The sequence below is a fragment of the Ornithorhynchus anatinus genome, chromosome 16, assembly GCF_004115215.2.
Source record: "Ornithorhynchus anatinus isolate Pmale09 chromosome 16, mOrnAna1.pri.v4, whole genome shotgun sequence".
Lineage (NCBI taxonomy): Eukaryota > Metazoa > Chordata > Mammalia > Monotremata > Ornithorhynchidae > Ornithorhynchus > Ornithorhynchus anatinus.
Window position 1 is genome coordinate 22,975,404 of NC_041743.1, and position 21,447 is coordinate 22,996,850.

General features: G+C 43.1%; 1 protein-coding gene across 10 annotated transcripts in view; it reads left to right on the plus strand.

The window, feature by feature from the left end:
- Nucleotides 1–21,447, plus strand: part of FGFR2 (fibroblast growth factor receptor 2) — a 123,426-nt gene that overhangs the window by 97,891 nt on the left and 4,088 nt on the right. For all 10 annotated transcript variants that reach the window (XM_029080815.2, XM_029080810.2, XM_029080812.2 and 7 more), the window contains 8 exons: nt 410–561; nt 5,072–5,193; nt 6,632–6,742; nt 8,479–8,669; nt 17,070–17,192; nt 17,766–17,836; nt 19,477–19,614; nt 21,238–21,343. In XM_029080815.2, the coding sequence (XP_028936648.1) occupies nt 410–561; nt 5,072–5,193; nt 6,632–6,742; nt 8,479–8,669; nt 17,070–17,192; nt 17,766–17,836; nt 19,477–19,614; nt 21,238–21,343 (1,014 nt within the window). The remainder of the gene's footprint in view (nt 1–409; nt 562–5,071; nt 5,194–6,631; nt 6,743–8,478; nt 8,670–17,069; nt 17,193–17,765; nt 17,837–19,476; nt 19,615–21,237; nt 21,344–21,447) is intronic.

Genomic DNA, 21,447 nt, shown 5'->3' on the forward strand with positions numbered 1-21,447 from the left:
AAAATGAATTCCCAAACTATCCTACCACAGCAGAAAGAAAGTATTCCCTTTACTCACTATTTCTGGAGATGATATGGGATGAATTATCAATAAAATGTGCTCATTAGTACAGAATATATATATATATATATATATATATATATATATACTTTTACTAGTAAAAGTTTAAATTTAACCCACATCTATTGGTAGTTTAATGTATTCACAACAGTGCTCAGTAGAAAAGCTAAATTTGTCAAAATCCTTTTCGGATACGTTTATCTCAATGGGAAGATCCTAGCTTTGACCACCTTTCATTGAATTTCTTAACAATTCCTGTGACTGGCTGGCCTAGGGTGCATTGCTGTACTCTCCCCAACAGGACTGAGATTACATCTGTTGTTTTTTGCATTTTGTATTCCCATTATAGGTTTCTGCAGACTCCAGCTCTTCCATGAACTCCAATACGCCTCTCGTGCGGATAACAACCCGTCTCTCATCAACTGCCGATGCTCCAATGCTAGCCGGGGTCTCAGAGTATGAGTTGCCAGAGGATCCAAAATGGGAGTTCCCCAGGGACAAGTTAGTATATTTCTGCTTAAACCCTAAAATGAGTGAAGTGCTGACCTACCCGTTGGCCAGCCCTTTCCTTTTCACAGGTCTCTACACCTAGAGTTTTTTCTGTAATCAATCAGCGGTATATATTGAGCATTTACTGTATTTTCAGGTTCATTTTCATTTTCCTACAGAACGTCATAGTAAGCATTGGGAGAATACCCACACAACTGAGTTGGTAGACACATTCCTTATCCACGAGACGTTTACAGTCCAGAGGGAGAGACCGACAGTAAAGTAAATTTGGATGGGTATCTTAATGCAGTGTTATTAATATACAGCTTGAGTTCTCAAGGGACCAAACACATAAAAGGGAAGTTAGAACCTACCACTGAATTGCAGCTGTTGATTTTGTAAGTGCAATGAGGAGGTCTGGCCTTTGGAGCGTTTGAGAGTTTCCAAAGTTAGTTGATTTGGCAAACTCAATCATTCAGTCATATTTATTGAGCGCTTACTATTTGCGGAGCCCTGTACTAAGAGCTTGGGGGAGTACGATGCAACAATAAGCAACACAATCCTTGCCCACTACGAGCTTACGATCTAGAAGATGCCACTGACTCTCAGTTGTCGACGATGAATGAGACTCAGAGTCCTTAGGATCTCTGAAGATGAAATTAGTAGTAACACATTCAGTCAATTAGATAACAATAAAGGTGCAAGCAAATGCAGGGTCTCTGCTTGGCTAAAGGATACTGCCCCCCAAAATGATTATGAACCCGATTCTTTCATGGCTGAAAGTTAGTTCCTGGTTGCTAGATCCTTTGAGGGAAGCATAACTCTTCAGGACCCACAAAGAATTGTTTAGAATAGGACAGCCGTGTGAGCAAAATGGAGATAATTCCCCACTAAACCCCACCTAATGGTCTGCAAAAGTGTATCACTCTCAACGTGACAGATTACTACTCCAGGAACTGAGAGAATTGTCTTCATTAATCTTACCATGATGTTAGAACTGACCACTGAATGACTAGGGGAGCATAACGCTAATCTTCTTCACTTTAATTTTACCCCTCTGTTTCACTGAACCTTCATTACTGTTAGTGCCAAAATGTTTAACGTGATTTTGTTTATGTGCACTTCTTGAGTAGCAGGTATTCCAAATCTCAGGGGTCACAAACTCCAGGAGAAGGCCAGGTCACTATTCAGGGTGCTACAGTAACATACCCTTACATATTTTTCCCAAAACGTGAAAATAGAGAACATCCAAAACGGGAATGCATAATAAGGCACAACCCTTTAGTGGGCCTCGCAAAGATACTTGAGTCTGTGAAACTTGGGTCTGACCAGGAGTTGCAGATCACAGAAATGCACTATGAGAGTAACTAAAAACCTTTCACTGTAAAACAGCTCCTAATAATAAGAATGTCACTTTTGGTGTTTTCTGTGTTGCAAACACTATGCTTAACACTGTGGTTACCTCCAGGATGGTTAAAAATGTCTGGCTTTGTTTTAATTGACCACGGAAATTTACTTAGGGAATTTGAACGTTTATCCAAAGGTAAGTATATCTTTGGTCAATTCAAGAGCTATTTTTTAAAAGGGGCGTTTGGGCTTTATCTGGCCAAATTATTTTTAAGACTTTTTTCCCATAATTAGAGATGGTGATTCTGGTTACGGTGTATCTAACTTTCACCTTGCTACACATGGTAATAATAACCACTGTGGTATTTGTGAAGTGCTTTCTATGTTCCAGGCCCTGAACAAAGCTGTGGGGGTAAATACAATATAATCAGATCAGACCCAATCCCTCCCCTGCTTGGGATTCACGGTCTAAGAGGGAGGGAGAGTAGGTATTTCATCGCCATTTTACAGAAGAGGAAATGGATGAAGGTCACACAGCAGGCAAATGTTGGAGCCGGTCCTGGGCTCTTTCCACAGAGCCATCTTACTTTTGACTTTTGGGAGGGGTTTTTTTTGTGGTATTGTTAAGTGCTTGCTGCGTGCCAGGCACCTCTAAATGCTGGAGTAGTGACAAGTTAATCAGGTTAGACACAGTTCATGGGCCACGTGGGTCTAATGATCTTAATCACCATTTTCCAAATGAGGTAACTGAGGTACAGAGAAGTGAAATGACTTGCCCAAGGTCACACAACAGACAAGTAGTGGAGCCGGGATCAGAACCCAGCTCCTTCTGGCTTCCAGGCCATATGCTATATCCACTGGGCCTAGTTGCTTTCGTCTTCAGTGTAAACGATGTGAAAATGTTTGTGCTGGAAAACAAGGGCTGACTCTCAGTCTTGTCACTTGCTGAGACTTTTCGAGGTGCACAAGGGGTATGTGGGTTTTTTTTAGAAAGATCAATCCATTTGACTGCGCCAAAAGGATATAGACATTCACGTAGAGATAAATAACGCACCATTTATATTGTTGGTGACATGCAACCAACTTGAACTTCAGCTCCAGGTAAAATTATCTGGGATCATAATGGGGCCATTCATTTAAAAGTGAGTGAATGACCTGTCAAATCTTTCCTTTAAAAAAGCACATGCACAAAAACACACCCTTACACATGCGCGCTCGCACACCAACCTAACTGCTGGGCTGAGTTGTGATCCTGCACATTTTGAGAACTCTTAGGGAAATCATTTTAATTAGGCTGTTGAACACTTGTGCAATACACTGTGTTCGCCATCTCTGCTATTCTAGTCAAGAGCCGAGGTCTATACACATAACCCCATCAGCCGTCACCCCGAGGAATATACTGAATGCGGAAAATTTTAGTGCTAAACATTTAAAAACAGTGTTGAGCACAAATGTAGGTGGAACAGTTTCCAATGAAAGAAGGCTATTTATTAGATTGGGGCTGCAGTCACACAATAAGGAGATTGTTATTCTTGCTCGAGCAGGGCAGTAAGACATAAATTAACCATTTTTCCAATGCAAATGTTTATTCTCTGCCAAGATGTTAAATTCAATTTTCATTCTGGATAGAAAGCAGAATGACCTCAGCAGTGAGTACACTACCCTTCAGTTCTTATGTTGAACCTTTTCAAAACCAGTGTGTATTTAACCTAAGTGCCATTTTCTAATTGTAGTTGGATTCTTTTCTCTATTATGCCTAAATGATATAACAATATTCAGAGGCATTTTCACATGCTTTTCCATAAGGGATTGCCTGTTTCTTTGCAAAAGAAAAATATATAACCGTTAACTCTGGGGATTGGGAAAGACTTCTAAAGTGGAAAATGGTAACTGACTTAATTTCATTCATTCGTTCCTTCATTCAGTCATATTTATTGAGCGCTTACTGTGTGCAGAGCACTGTACTAAGTACTTGAGAGTACAGTACAACAATAAACAGACACATTCCCTGCCCACAATGAGCTAATAGTCTAGTGGCGTGGAGACAGACATTAATATAAATAAATAAATTACAGATATGTATATAAGTACTGTGGTGCTGGAAGGGGGGATGAACAGAATGTGACGCAGAAGGGAGTGGGAGAAGAGGAAAGGGGGGCTTAGTCAAGGAAGGCCTCTTGGAGGAGATGTGCCTTAAATAGGTTTTGAAGGGGGAGAGTAATTGTCAGATTTGAGGAGGGAGGGCATTCCATGCTAGAGGCAGGATGTGGGAGAGGGGTCGGCGGCAAGATAGACGAGTCCGAGGCACAGTGAGAAGGTTAGCATTAGAAGAACTAAGTGTGTGGGCTGGGTTGTAGTAAGAGAGTAGTGAGATGAGGTTGGAGGGGGCAAAGTGATTAAGTGTTTTTAAGCCAAAGTGAGGAGTTTTTATTTGATGCAGAGGTGGGTGGGCAACCACTGGAGTTTTTTAAGGAGTGGGGAAACATGTCCTGAATGTTTTTATAGAAAAATGAACTGGGCAGCAGAGTGAGTAAGGACTGAAATGTCTTAGCTAAAACCTGGTAGTACTATAGTTCTTCTGAGTGGTAGGGTCAACTCCAGGTTTTTTCCCCATCTTCAGGATTTAAGTTGGTTTAGTTTCATCTGATCAAAGAATTAAAAGCCTTTGTGGAAATTTGCCCTAAACATTTTTATAGAAGGTGACGAGAAGAGTTCTAAAATGAAATGCTCTAAACAATTTGTGATGACAACTGAAAAATAAAACTGATTTGAAGAAGGGGAAAAGAGATAAAACTACAGTTGAGTATTTGGGTTGTTTTAAATATTAAAACACAATTGGATCTAGTTACTTTCGGGAAAACACTCATCCTAGCACATAGGTAATCACCTCGGCACACCACCTGTCATGGAAACTAAAAGGAGATTGTGAATACTAAACTTAGTGGCTTTCTGTGGTAATTGACATTTAGAACAACACAAATAACAAAATACTAGAAAAAGTGTGAAATGTTTGTGTGTGTGTGTGTGTGCATGCACTGTGAGTTTCATGAAGTCCATAGTATCAGCACTCCATGCTGGAGCAAGCTGTTGAAAGATTTTTATATTTTCTTCTGGAATCTCACTAGCTCCATCCCTCCACCAGATGCTGACTACTAATCCCCTGTTTCACATTTAGGCTGACATTGGGCAAACCCCTTGGAGAGGGCTGCTTTGGACAGGTTGTCATGGCAGAAGCAGTGGGAATCGACAAAGAAAAACCCAAGGAGGCAGTTACTGTGGCAGTGAAGATGTTGAAAGGTAAGGCGGGAGAGGGGGTGGGGAAGGAAGGTGGCAAGTTCTGTCAAGAATGTTTCTTTTGTGGGGTCTGAACTCTATCATCGTAGGGGTCAGAGAGCACATAGCTGACCTCAAGGTTGAGGCATTTTCAGGATAAATCAGTATCTCTGACAGAGCGTTTATCTTTAGCAAGGGGTATATGCCGGCCATTCTTAGCCTTATTAGAATGGGGTCGCTTTTGGTTTAACCTGCAGTAAAGATAAATACTGCTGCTCTCTGTTTTCTTTCATAATTTATATGGAATATTCCGATATCATGTAGCTACACTACTTTGGGCAACCTGAGCCATTTAGGAAATATAAAGGCCTCAAATTCAAATGGGGGACTAAACTGGGACAGTGGCACTTTAAAGTGGGGGAGAAGAGAAAAGATTGGACTGTCTGGGCCCATCATACTTAATAATAATAATGTTGGTATTTGTTAAGCGCTTACTATGTGCAGAGCACTGTTCTAAGCGCTGGGGTAAACACAGGGGAATCAGGTTGTCCCACATGGGGCTCACAGTCTTAATCCTCATTTTACAGATGAGGGAACTGAGGCACAGAGAAGTTAAGTGACTTGCCCACAGTCACACAGCTGACAAGTGGCAGAGCTGGGATTCAAACTCATGAGCCCTGACTCCAAAACCCGTGCTCTTTCCACTGCGCCACGCTGCTTCTCATCTACAAGTGACTGAGACTCTTATACTTGATAGAAAAAGGTGGATTGGAACAGGCCGGGAAGAAAGAGATTGCAACACCTTAAACCTTCTGATCTTCGCTATGAGACTAGCTAAGGGCTTTTCAAGCATTTACCCATTCACCCTCCCCTCCCCCAACCTCAACCCTTCATAGCCGGGTTGTGGCGGGGGGAGGATTCTTCCCTCCATTATCGGGGCTTAAACATGGGCCATTTGGTGGGAATAGGAGCAGTAAAGGAGAATGTATTTGAGTAGTAAGACAGGATGAGGAACAGAGGGGAAGAGTCTTTCCTCTGCTCTCAGAAACATACTTAGCTACCATTTTTAGGTTCAAGTGGCATTTAGCACCCAGGGAAATCACTACTAAGGATAGAAATAAAGTATAATATCCTGCTATTCACTCATCTAGACAAGAGACATAATACTGATTTGTTATAAACTAACCAAGGGTGGTTTTAAAAAAGGACTATAATTTTTTTGCTAAAAGTACCGAAAGACTTTTATTACATTTGGAAATTTGCAATTATTTCCCTTGAATGAAATGCTTAGTAAATCAGTTCCTCTCTACTTTTATTCTTGAGTTGACATGCTGACTCTCTTCTGGTGGTCTGCCATGTTTCTAAACATAAGCATTGCCCAAGACCACCCAAATCTATCACAATGAAGGCAGCTGAAATAGTGACTCTGGAAATGTACTGATTTTTTACTTGTTTGGTGTAGATGATGCCACCGAGAAAGATCTCTCTGATCTGGTGTCAGAGATGGAGATGATGAAGATGATTGGAAAGCACAAAAATATCATCAATCTTCTTGGGGCCTGTACTCAAGATGGTGAGTAAAAGCATAACAGGCTCTTTCAAACCCAGGGAATGCATGAAGCCAAGGGGCTTATCGATACAAATGATGGGGAAATGTTTTCGTAACAGATTCTTATTTTAAGAGAAATAGCCATGTAATAACACAATTTCAGATACTTCTTTGGCCTTTTGAACAGTTGATTTACCTCATGAGAAAGTTGCTTTAGAACATTAATACAAAGGGGACTTCAGCATGTGGGATTTTTTTCAATTTACCGGTAGTGTTGAACAATGGCACGGTTTCAAATTCACTCCAGAGAAGTATACCTTTGCTGTTTAGTTGTTTTAATTCTATGAGGTCCGATTCCTTTTTTCCAAATTTCATCATCACTGTCCACCAGTGATTGGAAATTTCTTTAACAGTCAGCTTGGCAGATTTTGGAGTTGCTAAATAATGAGCCTAACCAGATCCTTCCTGAAGACTTCTTTCCTCTTCATTGCGGGACCATGTTTAGACTGTGAGCCCGTTATTTGGCAGGGATTGTCTCTTTCTGTAACCGAATTGTACATTCCAAGTGCTTAGTATAGTGCTCTGCACATAGTAAGTGGTCAATAAATACTATTGAATTAATGAATATAGAAACAAAACCCTTTTGCTTCATATAAAGGAAAAAGGTCTTTCATTAGTCACTTATATTTCTACGAATATTTGTAAGACTACAGACTGAGGACTTTTTGATTGCAAATCCTACACCTGAAGGATGTTTCTCTGAGGAGGGGAGGCCGGTACTGAAGAAAGTGGACCCAAAACCTGCCTCTGGAAGCTGTCCTTGATCAGATAGCTTTCATTTCTCTCAATGCCACGGTGTTGACTCAATCAGTTTTGAGCTTGTTGAAGACAACTTTTATCATCTTCAAAGAGCAACTTATGTCCTATGACACAGTGGTTACTTTACATTCAGGGATTTTTCTGGCATCGCACTGGGGGATTAAGGTTCATCAGGCACAGCTCTCTGGTGCTCCACATTTGATGCTCCACATTTGAGTTGGTGAGACAGGCAACATTGAGGAAACCTATTTTTGTCCCTTAACCATTCAGAGACATCAGTGAGTTCTTAAGTAGGATTGCCCGGGAACCCAAGGTCCCCCCAAGTACCACTGCTTGTCATCCTTTAAGCTCCTTGGGGGCAAGGATTGCATCTGCTGTTGCATTGTACTCTTCCAAGTGCTCTGCACACAGTAAGCACTCACAAAATAGCACCGATTGATTTCCGGCTCCCAAATTACAGCTTGAGTTAAGTCAGGTCCCTGAGGTTGTATAATCTGCCATTCAGGCCCTGCCATCTTCCCTTTCACTCCCTCTGCTGGGAGACCAGTTCTGTGCCCCAGGCTGAATCTCGGGGTCTAGGGGTTCCAGTAACAGAAGAGAATGTCCATATATCATTCCACATCCGAATTGCCATTGAACCTGCATACCCATTTTTTGAAATAAAGTTTTTTGAAACAAGGATGAGATTCTTGACTACAATTTTCTTTCTAAATGATAGGCGCCTAAATCCCTATTCCCCACTGATTTATAAACCAGTGATTTATAAAATGCAGTTCCGTAAGTTATGTCATTTTCCAGAAGTGCAAATAGAACCACACTGTTACCTGATATGTTATGATATTGGGATACCTAAAATCAGAGCACTCTCCCTTTACCTTTTTTTTTTTTGCATTTGTTTCAGTTCTTAATACATGTGGGGTTTTTTTGTTTGTTTTTCGAAGGTCCTTTATATGTGATAGTTGAGTATGCTTCCAAAGGAAACCTGCGAGAATTCCTTCGAGCACGCAGACCACCTGGAATGGAATATTCATTTGACATCAACCGGGTACCAGAAGAACAGATGACGTTCAAAGATTTAGTTTCATGCACATACCAACTAGCAAGAGGGATGGAGTACTTAGCCTCACAAAAGGTATGTTAGCATTTACTTTAACTGATGAAAACCACAAATGGTATGTCTGAAGAAAGTAACTTGTTTGAAAGAGCATGTCTACTTGCTGTATAGAGCTCCTTTTTAATGGTATTTGTTAAGTGCTTACTATATACCAGGCACTGTACTAAACTCTAGGGTAGATACAAGCTAATCAGGTTGGATACAGTCTATGTCCCACATGGGGCTCACAGTCTTAATCCCCATTTTACAAGTGAGGGACAGAGAAATTAAATTACTTGCCCAAGGTTACATAGCAGACAAGTAGCAGAGCTGAGGTTAGGCACCAGGTCCTTCAGACTCTCACGTTTGTGCTCTAACCTTGAAACCACCCTGCTTCCCCTATATCTTCTCCAAAATGTCTTCTGTTTCTTGAATCTTTTTCAGGGCTGTTTTCGTAATTAGGTACAATAATGAACCTCTTAAAAGTTTGATCAAGCCTATAAACACAAGCTCCTCCCCATGCCATCTCATGTATCCATAATTAAAGTTAGAATAATAATAATAATAGTAGTTGTATTTTTTAAGAGCTTACTTAGTACCGTGTCGGTAGTAAGTGCTGGGGTTGATACAAGATAATCTGGTTGGACACAGTCCCTGCCCCACATGGGGCTCACAGTCTAGGGAAGAGGGAGAACAGGAATTTAATCCCCATTTTACAGATGAGGAAACTGGGTACAAAGAAGTTAAGTGCTTAGTACAGTGCTCTGCCCACAATAAGAACTCAATAAATACCACTGATCAATTGATGATCAGCTCAGAGGCACACAGCAGACAAATGGTGGACCCAGCATTAGATCCAGGCCCCCTCTCTGGCGGGCACTTTCTACTAGGCCTTGCTGTTTTGCTAATTAGGGTCTATCATCGTGTCACAAAGCTCGAAGGTTTGTTTTAATGTGCCCCTTTTAATTTTGGTGGATTTTCCTTTTTTTTTTTTTTTTCATGTTGTTGTTGATGCTATTGGGTTGGTCGGTGCTGCCTATTATGGAAAATTCACTGTGCAATTCAAATCAAATGAAAACAGTTAGGAAGATGAAACCCATTACGTATTTATCATAGCACTAGTGTTTTTCTTCTAAACCGTAAGAGTTACGAGCTGGGGACAGGACCCATTAAATGAATAGCTGACATTCCATTTCACTTGCCAGGAGCACTGAGCACTAAAAATTATTTCTATTAAAGTTAGACAATGCACCCCATTCAATCGTTTCCTCCTGCCCATTCCCTCAGAGTGAGGAGCTGGCCTTCAGGAGGAGCTATATGGGAGCTTGGATTCTGGTGTCGGCTCTCCACGCTGAAGGTTAACTGTTAGCATCATGCTTTTAGCTCTCTGAGTTTTTAGCAAGGTTGCATTGACAGCTCTGAAGAGGGATATATTGTCCATGGGGAGCCAGTCACTGCGGGTCTGTGCCCAGTCTCCAATCCTCCTTGAGGCTGGACTAGGTATACTCATCTCCACTTGGATCTAACTAGTCCCCGCTCGCAGCTGCTGGCCTGCAAAACCTCCAGCCAATGCAACCTGTACCTCTCCTAGCTTTTCTACACATTCAGATAAGAACGCATTCCCAAAATGACAGAAACACACTGTATCTTGATCTTACTACTCAGTCTGGAGACAGTAGATATTTGCAGAGATGTGCATCACTCAAGTAGAACACCATATTTTCAAAGATCCCAAGTCATTTTGCAACTTGGTGAGGTAGATCAGCTTTATCCTGTCTATTTTGAAGGCCAAAATAACTTTGTGCATTCTAGTTAAAAGTATATCTGACAAAAAAACCCTCTGGAGCCCTGCTAAAATGAAGCAAGGATTTCAAAGGTTTGTCAGTGACGACAGAAAGCTTGGAATGAAGATCCAAGATGACAGCCATCCACACTGAAAAAAGTCAAAAAATTAAACCAAAGCACAGAGAAAGAGACTGCTCCAGGCCAAGTGGTGAAAGATCTCTGGAGAGAGAGAGAGGAAAAGACAGAGAGGGAAAGTGGGGGAAAGAGAGAGAGAAACACAGAGAGAGAATGAATGAATAATAATAATGTACTCGTTAAGCACTTACTATGTGCCAAGCACTGTTCTAAGTGCTGGGGTAGATATCCCGGCTAGACTACTGTGTCAGCCTTCTCTCTGACCTCCCTTCCTCCTCTCTCGCCCCGCTCCAGTCTATTCTTCACTCCGCTGCCCAGCTCATCTTCCTGCAGAAACGATCTGGGCATGTCACTCCCCTTCTTAAACAACTCCAGTGGTTGCCTATCAACCTCCGCTCCAAACAAAAGCTCCTCACTCTAGGCTTCAAGGCTGTCCATCCCCTTGCCCCTTCCTATCTCTCCTCCGTTCTCTCTTTCTACTGCCCACCCTGCACGCTCCGCTCCTCTGCCGCCCACCTCCTCACCGTCCCTCGGTCTCGCCTATGCCGCCGTCGACCCCCGGGCCACGTCCTCCCGCGGTCCTGGAACGCCCTCCCTCCTCACCTCCGCCAAACTGATTCTCTTCCGCTCTTCAAATCCCTAATTAAAACTCACCTCCTCCAAGAGGCCTTCCCAGACTGAGCTCCTCTTCTCCCTCTACTCCCTCTACCACCCCCCCTTCACCTCTCCGCAGCTCTTTTCCCCCCATTTCCCTCTGCTCCTCCCCCTCTCCCTTCCCATCCCCTCAGCACTGTACTCGTCCGCTTAACTGTATATATTTTCATCACCCTATTTATTTTGTTAATGAAATGTACATCGTCTTGATTCTATTTAGTTGCCTGTTTTTACGAGATGTTCTTCCCCTTGACTCTATTTATTGCCATTGTTCTTGTCTGTCTGTCTCTCCCGATTAGCCTGTAAGCCCGTCAAACGGCAGGGACTGTCTCTATCTGTTGCTGACTTGTTCATTCCAAGCGCTTAGTACAGTGCTCGGCACATAATAAGAGCTCAATAAATACTATTGAATGAATGAATGAATGGATGAATGAATGAATGAATAAGTTAATCAAGCTGGACACAGTCCTTGGCCCACATGGGGCTCAAAACTCTTAATCCGTATTTTACAGATGAGTTAACTGAGACCCTGAGAAGTTAAGTGACTTGCTCAAGGTCCCACGGCATGCATGTGGTGGAGCCAGGACTAGAACTCAGGTCCTTCTGACTCCCAGGACTGTGCTGTATCCACTAAGCCACAGAGACAGAGACACAGAGAGAGAGACAGACACAAAGAGAAAGGCGGGGAGAGGAGGAGGGGTTCTGGAACTCTATCTGACCTGGCTTCTTTCAGATTCAGAAATGAATGAGTAAAACTCTCATCAATAGCAAAAAAGATGATTTGAAAGCTTTCAGAAGACAAATAGCAGTAGCAAAAACGGCATCTCTAGGGGCTCTAGGGCTAATTTCTTTGTAGACTAAACACTGGAGTTTGCTTAGAACAATGTGCTGAAGCCAAGCAGTCTTTTCAGTATTGCGGAAAATGGGGATAACTGTTTCTCCTTTATTTCCCGAGGGAAAAATCCCAGACCAACAGGGTTTCCCCGAAACTGTTTTTGGCTCTTTTCAACAAGCCTAGGTATCACTGTCAGGAACTGCCATCAGGCAGCATTCTCAGACTGAAACTGTCACGCAGGGTGAGCTAGGAAAGCAGAATCTCCACCAGCCCCTGCCTCATCAACACAGGCAGTCCAAGCTCAGGCATTGAGAATCGGTAGAAGGAACCAGACGCTCCCGACCACACACGTTGCCAGTCTTCAAACTCCCGTCCACAGAGAGATGCGCAGCCTGGAACGCTGGCCTGGAGTTTGGAAGTTTAGTTCCGAGAAGCATCCAAATAGCAGAAACACTCATCCAGTCTCAGCCCTCGTTTGCGAAACCTTCTGGAGAGCTCTGAGAAAGGTCTTACTTTGCAGCATGCTCACAGTACCTTCTTCCTGCCTGGAAGGACAGGGGCGTAACTGTGTTGCTTTGAGTTTCTACTTAAGATCGAAATGAGGTCTGAGCCCTTCAGGAGCATTTAGAAATGAGGCGAAATTAATGGAAGGAAAAATATTTCTTTCTGAGAAGCAGCGTCATCTAGAAGAAAGAGCATGGGCCTGGAAAGCAGGGGAACTAGGACCTAATCCCGGGTCTGCCTCATGCTTGCTGTGTAACTCTGGGCAAGTAACTGAACTTCCCTGTGCCTCGGTTTCCTCATCTGAAGAATTGGGATTCAGTCCCTGTTCTCCTCCCTACTTAGACCTGGAGCCTAATGAGGGATCTGATCAATTTTTCTCTATCCCAGTACTTAGTACAGTGTTTGGCACATAGTAAGTGCTTAACATGTACTGTTATTGTTAATAATGCGTGGCTCAGTGGAAAGAGCACGGGCTTTGGAGTCAGGGCTCATGAGTTCGAATCCCAGCTCTGCCACTTGTCGGCTGTGTGACTGTGGGCAAGTCACTTCACTTCTCTGTGCCTCAGTTCCCTCATCTGTAAAATGGGGATTAAGACTGTGAGCCCCACGTGGGACAACCTGATTCCCCTATGTCTACCCCAGCGCTTAGAACAGTGCTCGGCACATAGTAAGCGCTTAACAAATACCAACATTATTAATAATAATAGCAATAATAATATAATGATGATGGTATTAGCAATAATAACCTTAAATCTTCCCTCTGTTGAGCTTTAACCCTTTGATGTTACTTGTTTGGTTTTCTCATTGAGTCCAAGGATCCTCTGAAAACCATGTTGCTCTTAAAATTGTTGGGATTATTTTACTTTGCAAGAATAGTGTTTCTTAGAGCAAGTCCTATTTGACCGTTCTGTACCATCTGTGGAGGTTGCCTACTGCAAATCTACTGGAGGGTAGGCAGGGGGACAGGATCACTCCTCATATTACACAGCCTTTATGTATGATATGTCTCCACTCACTCCTGAAGTTGCCGATGCCATTTGGGGCTGGGGCTGGGGTGACTGCCACGCATTTTGCCCTGATAAGCATAATCAGATTTGCCATCCTCCGAGGGCATACCTATAAGCCTTGGCTCAGAGTACATGAGTCCCAGAGCACCTAGATTCACAGGGCCAGGAATTCAGATGGGCAGGGAACGTGTCTAACAACTCGATATATTGTACTCTCCCAAGCACATAGTACAGTGCTCTGCACACAGTTAGTGCTCAATAAATGTGATTGATTGATATCAGGGAAGCAGTATGGCCTAGTGGAAAAAGCATGTCCCAGGAGTCAAAGGACATGGGTTCTAATCCAGGTTCCACCACTTACCGCTGTGTGACCTAGGGCAAGTGATTTAACTTCTGTGCCTCATTTTCCTCACCTGCAAACTGGGGATTCGATACTTGTTCTCCCTCCTACTTAGACTGTGAGCCCCATATGGGACAGGGACTGTGTCTGACCTGATTAATTTGTATCTACCCCAGCTCTTAGAACAGTGCTTGATATATATATATATAGTAAGCACTTAACAAATGTCATAGTTATTGTTACTAATTATTATCTTGGGATGGAAGGGAGAGGAAGGAGACTATACATAAGTGCTCTGGCGGGATCCAGGGAGCAGGGGGAGATGCAGTCCAGTAGGGGACCCTGGAGAAAGAACTGAGGGGTCTAGGAAAGAAGTGGAATTGTTCTCAGACATCCCAATCAATCATATTTATAGGTAGAGCACTGTTCTAAGCTCTTGGGAGAAAATAATAATATCAGTAGTCATGATCCTTGCCCTCAAGCTCACCATCTAGTGGGTATCCCTTAGGCGGGGACACAGGCACCCCTCATGTCTGGGATATTCCAGGTTGTCCATGACATTCAATGGGCTCTATCTGGAGATGCTTGCAGGCCCAGGCATCAGTAGGATAGACCTGGGTTTGGAACGATGTCTGGCAAGGATGCCAACCTTTGGAGTAACCCAGCCAGTGTAGTTTCACTCTCTCAGAGGCTCTGGGATCAGAACAGGCATTCGGAGGTATTAGACCCTGGATTAAAGAGAAGGACAGGAATGAGCTCTCCCCACCCCCACTCTAGGGTTCAAAGAATGAACTTTCGTACAGACCTGGAAACAGCTATTCTTGTCCCTGGCGACTAGTTACCCAGTGAATGATACAGTCTCTTCCTGTTGCCAATCAAGTGCTTTAATGACACAACTGAGGAGCCTTTCAACAATCAATCAATCATTCAATGATATTGATTGGCGCTTACTGTGTGCAGAGCACTGTACTAAAGGCTTAGAAGAGTAGAATATAACAGAGTTGGTAGACACATTCCCTGTCCACAATGAGTTTACAATCTAGAGGGAGAAACAGACATAACTAAAAATAAATTGCAGATATGCACATAAGTTCTATGGGGTTGAGGGAGGGGTGAGTAAAGGGTGCAAATTTAAGTGCAAGAGCGATATAAAAGGGAGTGGGTGAAGAGCAAATGAGGGCATAGTTAGGGAAGGCCTCTTGGAGGAAGTGTGCTTTTAATGAGGCTTTGAAGGTGGGGAGAGTAATTTTCTGTCAGTTATGAAGAGGGAGGGCAGTCCAGGCCAGAGGCAGGACGTGGGTGAGAGATCAGTGGTGAGATAGATGAGGTCAAGGTAGAGTGAACAGGTGGGCATTTGAGGATCGAAGTGTGTGGGCTGGGTTGTAGTGGGAGAGTAGGGAGATGAGTAAGGAGGGGGCAAGGTGATTTAGTGCTTTAAAGCTGAAGGTAAGGAGTTTCTGTTAGATGCAGAGCTGGATGGGCAACCACTGGAGGTTCTTGATCAGTGAGGAAGCATGAATTGAATGTTTTTGTAGAAAAATGATCCGGGCAGCAGAGAGAAGTATGGACCTGGAGTGGGGAGAGGCAGGAGGCTGTGAGGTCAGCAAGGAGGCTGAAAGAGTAATCGACATGGGAAAGGATAAGTGCTTGGATTAGCATGATGGCAGTTTGGATGGAGAGGAAAGGCCAGATTTTATTAGTGTTACGAATGTTGAACCAACAGGATTTAGCGATGTATTGACTATGTGGGTTGAGTGAGAGAGAGAGTCAAGGTTATGGGCTTGTGAGATGGGAAGGACGGTGGTGCTGTCTACAGTAATGGGAAAGTCAGGGGAAGGACAGCGTTTGCCTGGGAAGATAAGGAGTTCTATTTTTGACATGTTTAGTTTGAAGTGATAGTGGGATATCCAAGTAGAGATGTCTTGATGGCAGGAGAAGATGCGAGACTGCAGAGAAGGAGAGAGATCAGGGCTGGACATATAGGTTTGGGAATCATCCGCATTGAGGTGGTAGTTGATGCCATGTGAACTAATGAGTTCTCCAAGGGAATGAGTGTAGATGGAGAATAGAAGGGGGCCCAGAACTGAGCCCTGAGGGATACCCACAGTAAGGGGTTGGGGGAAGAGGTGGAGCTTGCTTCCTCCCTCCTCGCCTCCACCAAACTAACTCTCTTCCCCTCTTCAAAGCCCTACTGAGAGCTCACCTCCTCCAAGAGGCCTTCCCAGACTGAGCTTCCCCTTTTCCCTCTGCTCCCTCTGCTGCCTCTCTGCCCCCCACCCTTCACCTCCCTTCTGCTGAGCCCTCTTTCCCCCCTTTCCCTCTGCTCCTCCCCTTCTCCCTTCCCCTCCCCTCAGCACTGTGCTCATTTGCTAATTTGTATATATCTTTATTACCCTATTTATTTTGTTAATGAGGTGTACATCCCCTTGATTGTATTATTGCTATTGTTTTTGTCTGTCTCCCCCGAGTAGACCGTAAGCCCATCAATGGGCAGGGCTTGTCTCTCTCTGTTGCTGAATTGTACATTCCAAAAGTGCTTAGTACAGTGCTCTGCACATAGTAAGCGCTCAATAAATACTATTGAATAAATATTATTGTACGAATGCTTGCAAAAGAGAGTGAGAAGGGGCGGACAGAGAGATAGGAGGAGAACCAGGAGAGGACAAATGTCAGTGAAGCAGAAGTTGGATGATATTTCTGGGACAAGGGGATGGTTGATGGTGACAAAAGCAGCTGAGAGGTCAGGGTTGGGGGGGGGCGGTAAGATGGAGTAGAGACCATTGGATTTGGCAAGGAGGAGATCATTGGTGACCTTCGTGGATTGAGGGGGTCGGAAGCCAGATTGGAAGGGGTCAAGGAGAGAACTGGAGGAGGGGAACTTGACGCAGCAATTGTGACAACTTGGTCAAGGAATTTGGAGAGGAATGGTAGGAGGGCACTGGGGCGATAACTGGAGGGAGCCGTGGGATTCTATTTTTTTTAGAATATGGATATAGTATAGAGTTTGTGTTTGTTGAGGAGGTGGATGGGCAATCACTGAAGGTTCTGGAGGAGTAAGGAGACAGAGACTGAGCATTCTTTTAGAAAAAGTGATGAGGATCATATTATGGGAAAAAGAGAAAAAAATTGGCTCCCGACTAACATGATTTCAATTACACCTCTTCCCTTCCCTCTTTCAGTGCATCCATCGAGATTTAGCCGCAAGAAATGTTTTGGTAACAGAAAACAACGTGATGAAAATAGCAGATTTTGGGCTGGCTCGAGACATCAATAACATAGATTATTATAAAAAGACTACAAATGTAAGTCGACAGCCTCTTTATCTTGTGACCTTTTGCTTTCTCAGTACTTTAAATGATTTTATTTATAATCCACCTTTTTTCAGTATAAATGTAATTTTTGCCCCTCTTAAATTGCTCCTATTCAGCGACAAATATTGTTTCCACAATATGTGGGGGTGAGGGATATACTTTAAAATATTCAGGAAATAGATCAATTTGTAAATTGCAGCATTCAGTTTGCTTTTGACTAGTTCTGTCATGCATCATTTGCTACAAATTGCTATACCTAGCAAAATAGGTCAGGGACATGAAATTGCTGGTTTATGTCTTGTTTTTAAAATATTAAAGGTGCATGGGTAATACATAAACCACAGTGCTAAGAACGCAATGGTAAAATTATTGGCAAAAGTCATCCGAATGATGGATTGGAGACTTAACTTTAAGCATGATGTCGGTGTGTGCTAGTGGTTATCTTTACACCTGTATTTCCAAACCGAGCATCTTAATTCCTAAAAATAAATGGGGATCCATGCTGGGATGATGGTGAGTCTCCTGATAATGTGTTGATCCTTATTTTATCTCCACTGTTCGTAGGGGCGGCTTCCAGTCAAATGGATGGCACCCGAAGCTCTGTTTGACAGAGTCTACACACATCAGAGTGATGTGTAAGTGCTGAAAACTCTTCTTCGGCTTCTCCTTCTTTGGTTCACATTCTGAGTTTTGAGGATATAATATTCTTTGGCTTTTCTCATCCTTCTATGTTGGTGTATTTCACACATTAATGGGAGGTACAGGAGTTGGCCTTAGAAAGTAAGGATTTTATGGTAGACTGGTAACCAATGCTGTGTTACTAATCTGCCTGGCTTCAAAGCACATTAAAGGTGAAAAATGCTAACCTCCTTCTGTCAGTACGGAAGTTTCCCCCTACCCTGGAACTTATTTACGGATGTGCAACCACAAAGTGGCTATCTAATTTGCCAGCTCTGGCGTGTTCTTAACTTCCTTAAAGAAATAATCTTGAAGCTTTCCCTCTCTGGCTTTTTTGTGTGTCCCTTTTGACTCTTTATGTAAATTAGAGTTCGAGTCTGTGGCTTTCTGGGGACTTTACTTGCCGCATTTAGTTGGTGAAACTTTCCCGGTCTATTTTTAGCAGCCCTGATAATATTGTATCAGTGTGGTAAAAATGGGTAGTAAAATCAGTTTATTCCTTTGAGGGCGTTTTTCCTGTTGTCACCTTAATTTTAGTAACTACTTTTTTTCTTGATCCTTTAACGTTTTAGAGGAACACTGCTTTCATGTTTCCGTTGCTGTCCTTAAACTAACCGTGCAATTTCTTGTTCCATAATAATCATAAGTAGCTCCACAATTGCTTTTGCAAATATGGCCCAGCTTCCTGGGTTCAATTTTCCTGTTATACAGTTTACCAACACTGTTTTGGACTGAGTCGTCCGTCAGAGCGATTGGCTGGATAACTGGAATTATCTGGATAATTGACTACACTGACCAGTTGCTTAAAAAACAAACCAAAAAAACCCCTTAGGTAATAGCCTTAGGGAATGCCAGGAGAAAGGACCATTTTCTTCCCTGGGAAATGTTTTCAAATTATCATTTGTAGGCCTGATTTGATATTTGGCATGAGGGACTGAACACCTGAGAGGAGAGCACTAAATTTAGAATTTAATCCAGGCTCCAAAGCCAGCTCCATCTGTGGTCTCTGTAGAACTGTGTCTTGTATTCCTCCACTACCAGTGGGGACCCTCCTAGTTCACTGGGCTGGGCAAGAATCGGTTTGTTGGCCCCATTCTGTCGTCTGCTCGGGCGTGAATGTAATTCCCCTTGGGGGTCACCCATGTGAGGAGATGGTGAATTAGCTTTAATATATGGAAAGGCCTTTGAAGATGAAAAGGGTTGAGGCTTTAGAACCGGAAGCTCAACATTTAGGAAGATCATTTTTCTGTTAAACTTCAAAAGAATTCCATCAGGACACTATCTTCGCCTCATCATTTGACTTCTGGGATGCCTGATTGGGTTTTAAACTTTTGAGGGCAGGGGCGTTTTCATTAATCTCCATTTACCTTTCCTAAACTCTTCATACAGTGCTGTGCTCACAGTAGTTGCTTAGTGAATATCCCTGACTGATTTTATTGACCTCAACGTTCAGTCAAGCTCTTGGTAGAAAAACAAAGGTGCAAATGGGAGCCCTTTTTACACTTTATTCAAATCAAAACTGCTATTCATTTATTACCGAAGTGAGTCTCTCTGAATCTAATTGTTTTGGCTTTTTTCCCCCCTGCTTTCCATACAGGTGGTCATTTGGAGTTCTAATGTGGGAGATTTTCACTTTAGGGGGCTCGCCTTATCCAGGAATTCCAGTGGAAGAACTTTTTAAATTGCTTAAGGAAGGACATAGAATGGATAAACCAGCAAATTGCACCAATGAACTGTAAGGATGTTCTTCTCCTTTATAGGTAGAATTGTAACATCTCTACCCTACCAATGCTCTTCTCCAATCTATAGACAGTGCTTGATTTTCTAAAGAATTTTAGGTCAAATTTTCTGAGCTCTATCTCAGGTGTAAGGTAAATAAGGCAGCTGAAAGCCGATACTTGTTCGAAAGAAAGAAGTGGCATTTTGAAAGGCACGGGATTGGAGTCAGAAGTAGAATTTTATTCTACTATAAAGCCCTCATTCTTGCTGCCTGGAGACCCTTAACATTCCCAATTACCCTCTCTCCCCAACTCACTACTACATTTTACTTTCATTGAAACTTTTTAGAATGATAATACTTTTCACTGAGCTACCTGTGTAGGCAAACTTGAAAGGCAGAGTTTCTGCCTACAGCCAGCCTTTGTCATAGAAGGCTGTGCTCCAGGGGGCGGGGAAGAGGGGGGTGTCACCTGTTAACCAGCTAATGAATAATAGTAATAATAATTCTGGTTTTGTTAAGTGCTTACTATGTTCCAGGCACTGTACTAAGCACTGGGGTGGATACAAGGAAATCAAGTTGGACACAGTCCCTGTCCCACATCAGGCTGAGAGTCTTAATCCCCATTTTACAGTTGAGGGAACTGAGGCACAGAGAAGTGACGTGACTCACCCAAGGTCACATATCAGACAGGTGGTGGAGCCGGGATTAGAACCCATGACTTTCTAACTCCCAGACCCATGCTCTATTGACTACACCGTGCTGCTTCCCAGCAGGCTCTGATAATCATTTGCCGTTAAATTCGAACCCCTTTCATTTTCTATGTCCTTTTTGAGGCCACTGATAAACCATAAAGGTCCCTGTCACTTGGGGATAGCTCTCTCCCTTCTTGCACACTAAATGTACCAATACCTGAATTCTAGCATTTTCAGACATTATACAGTGACTCTTGCTATACCACCGGGGTGTCTGTCTCTCCAGTGCTAAGCACAACTGCCAGGGCATTGAGCTGAGTCCTATAATGTTTATGCCCCATTTAAGTATGAATTAAGTTAAAGGTTAGCAATGTTTGGAACTGCCATTCAGTCCGATTCTCATTTAAAAGGAAGGAGCCTTTCAAAAACACGGTCATAGAATAACCAAGGCATAAGGTTAACTAAGAATAAATGCGATGTTATGATCCCCAAGTGACTCTGTGAGAGACTGTAGTCCATTGTATGGAAGTTTGTAGTGATTTTGTTGAATTAATCCCAGGGGTACCTGGGAGCATTAGTGTGTGTCTAATGAATGGCCGCATTTATACGTTGTCTTAGATGAAGGCACGTATTGTATCCATCGCCTTTACTAGCAAGATTTGAGGCAGTGGAGCAGACCTGAAATCATAACAGAGATAATGCCCGGGAGACCGGCCGGCTCAGAGTTCATTAGGGGGTTGAAATGCGTCCTGGTTGAGATGAGTTCACTTCCCGAGAACACAATCCTGCCACAGTGTCAGTTCGTTCAGGTGTAGGAGATGCATGAGATCGAGGACTCTGAAAATGCCCCAAACATTGAACGAGCGTGAAAATTTGGTGTCATTCACTGTGTCATGGTCCAGGAATGCAGTGAGTCGATGTGCCCAACCCCTTGGATATTTTGCAGGTATATGATGATGCGGGACTGCTGGCATGCTGTGCCCTCCCAAAGACCAACATTTAAACAGTTGGTAGAAGACCTGGACCGAATCCTCACTCTCACAACCAATGAGGTGAGTGAAAGTTGGGCTCGATGCTGAAATCAGTCAATCCATCGGTGGTATTTACCGAGCGCTTACTCGGTGCAGAGTACCCTTCTAGGCTCTCGGGGGAACAC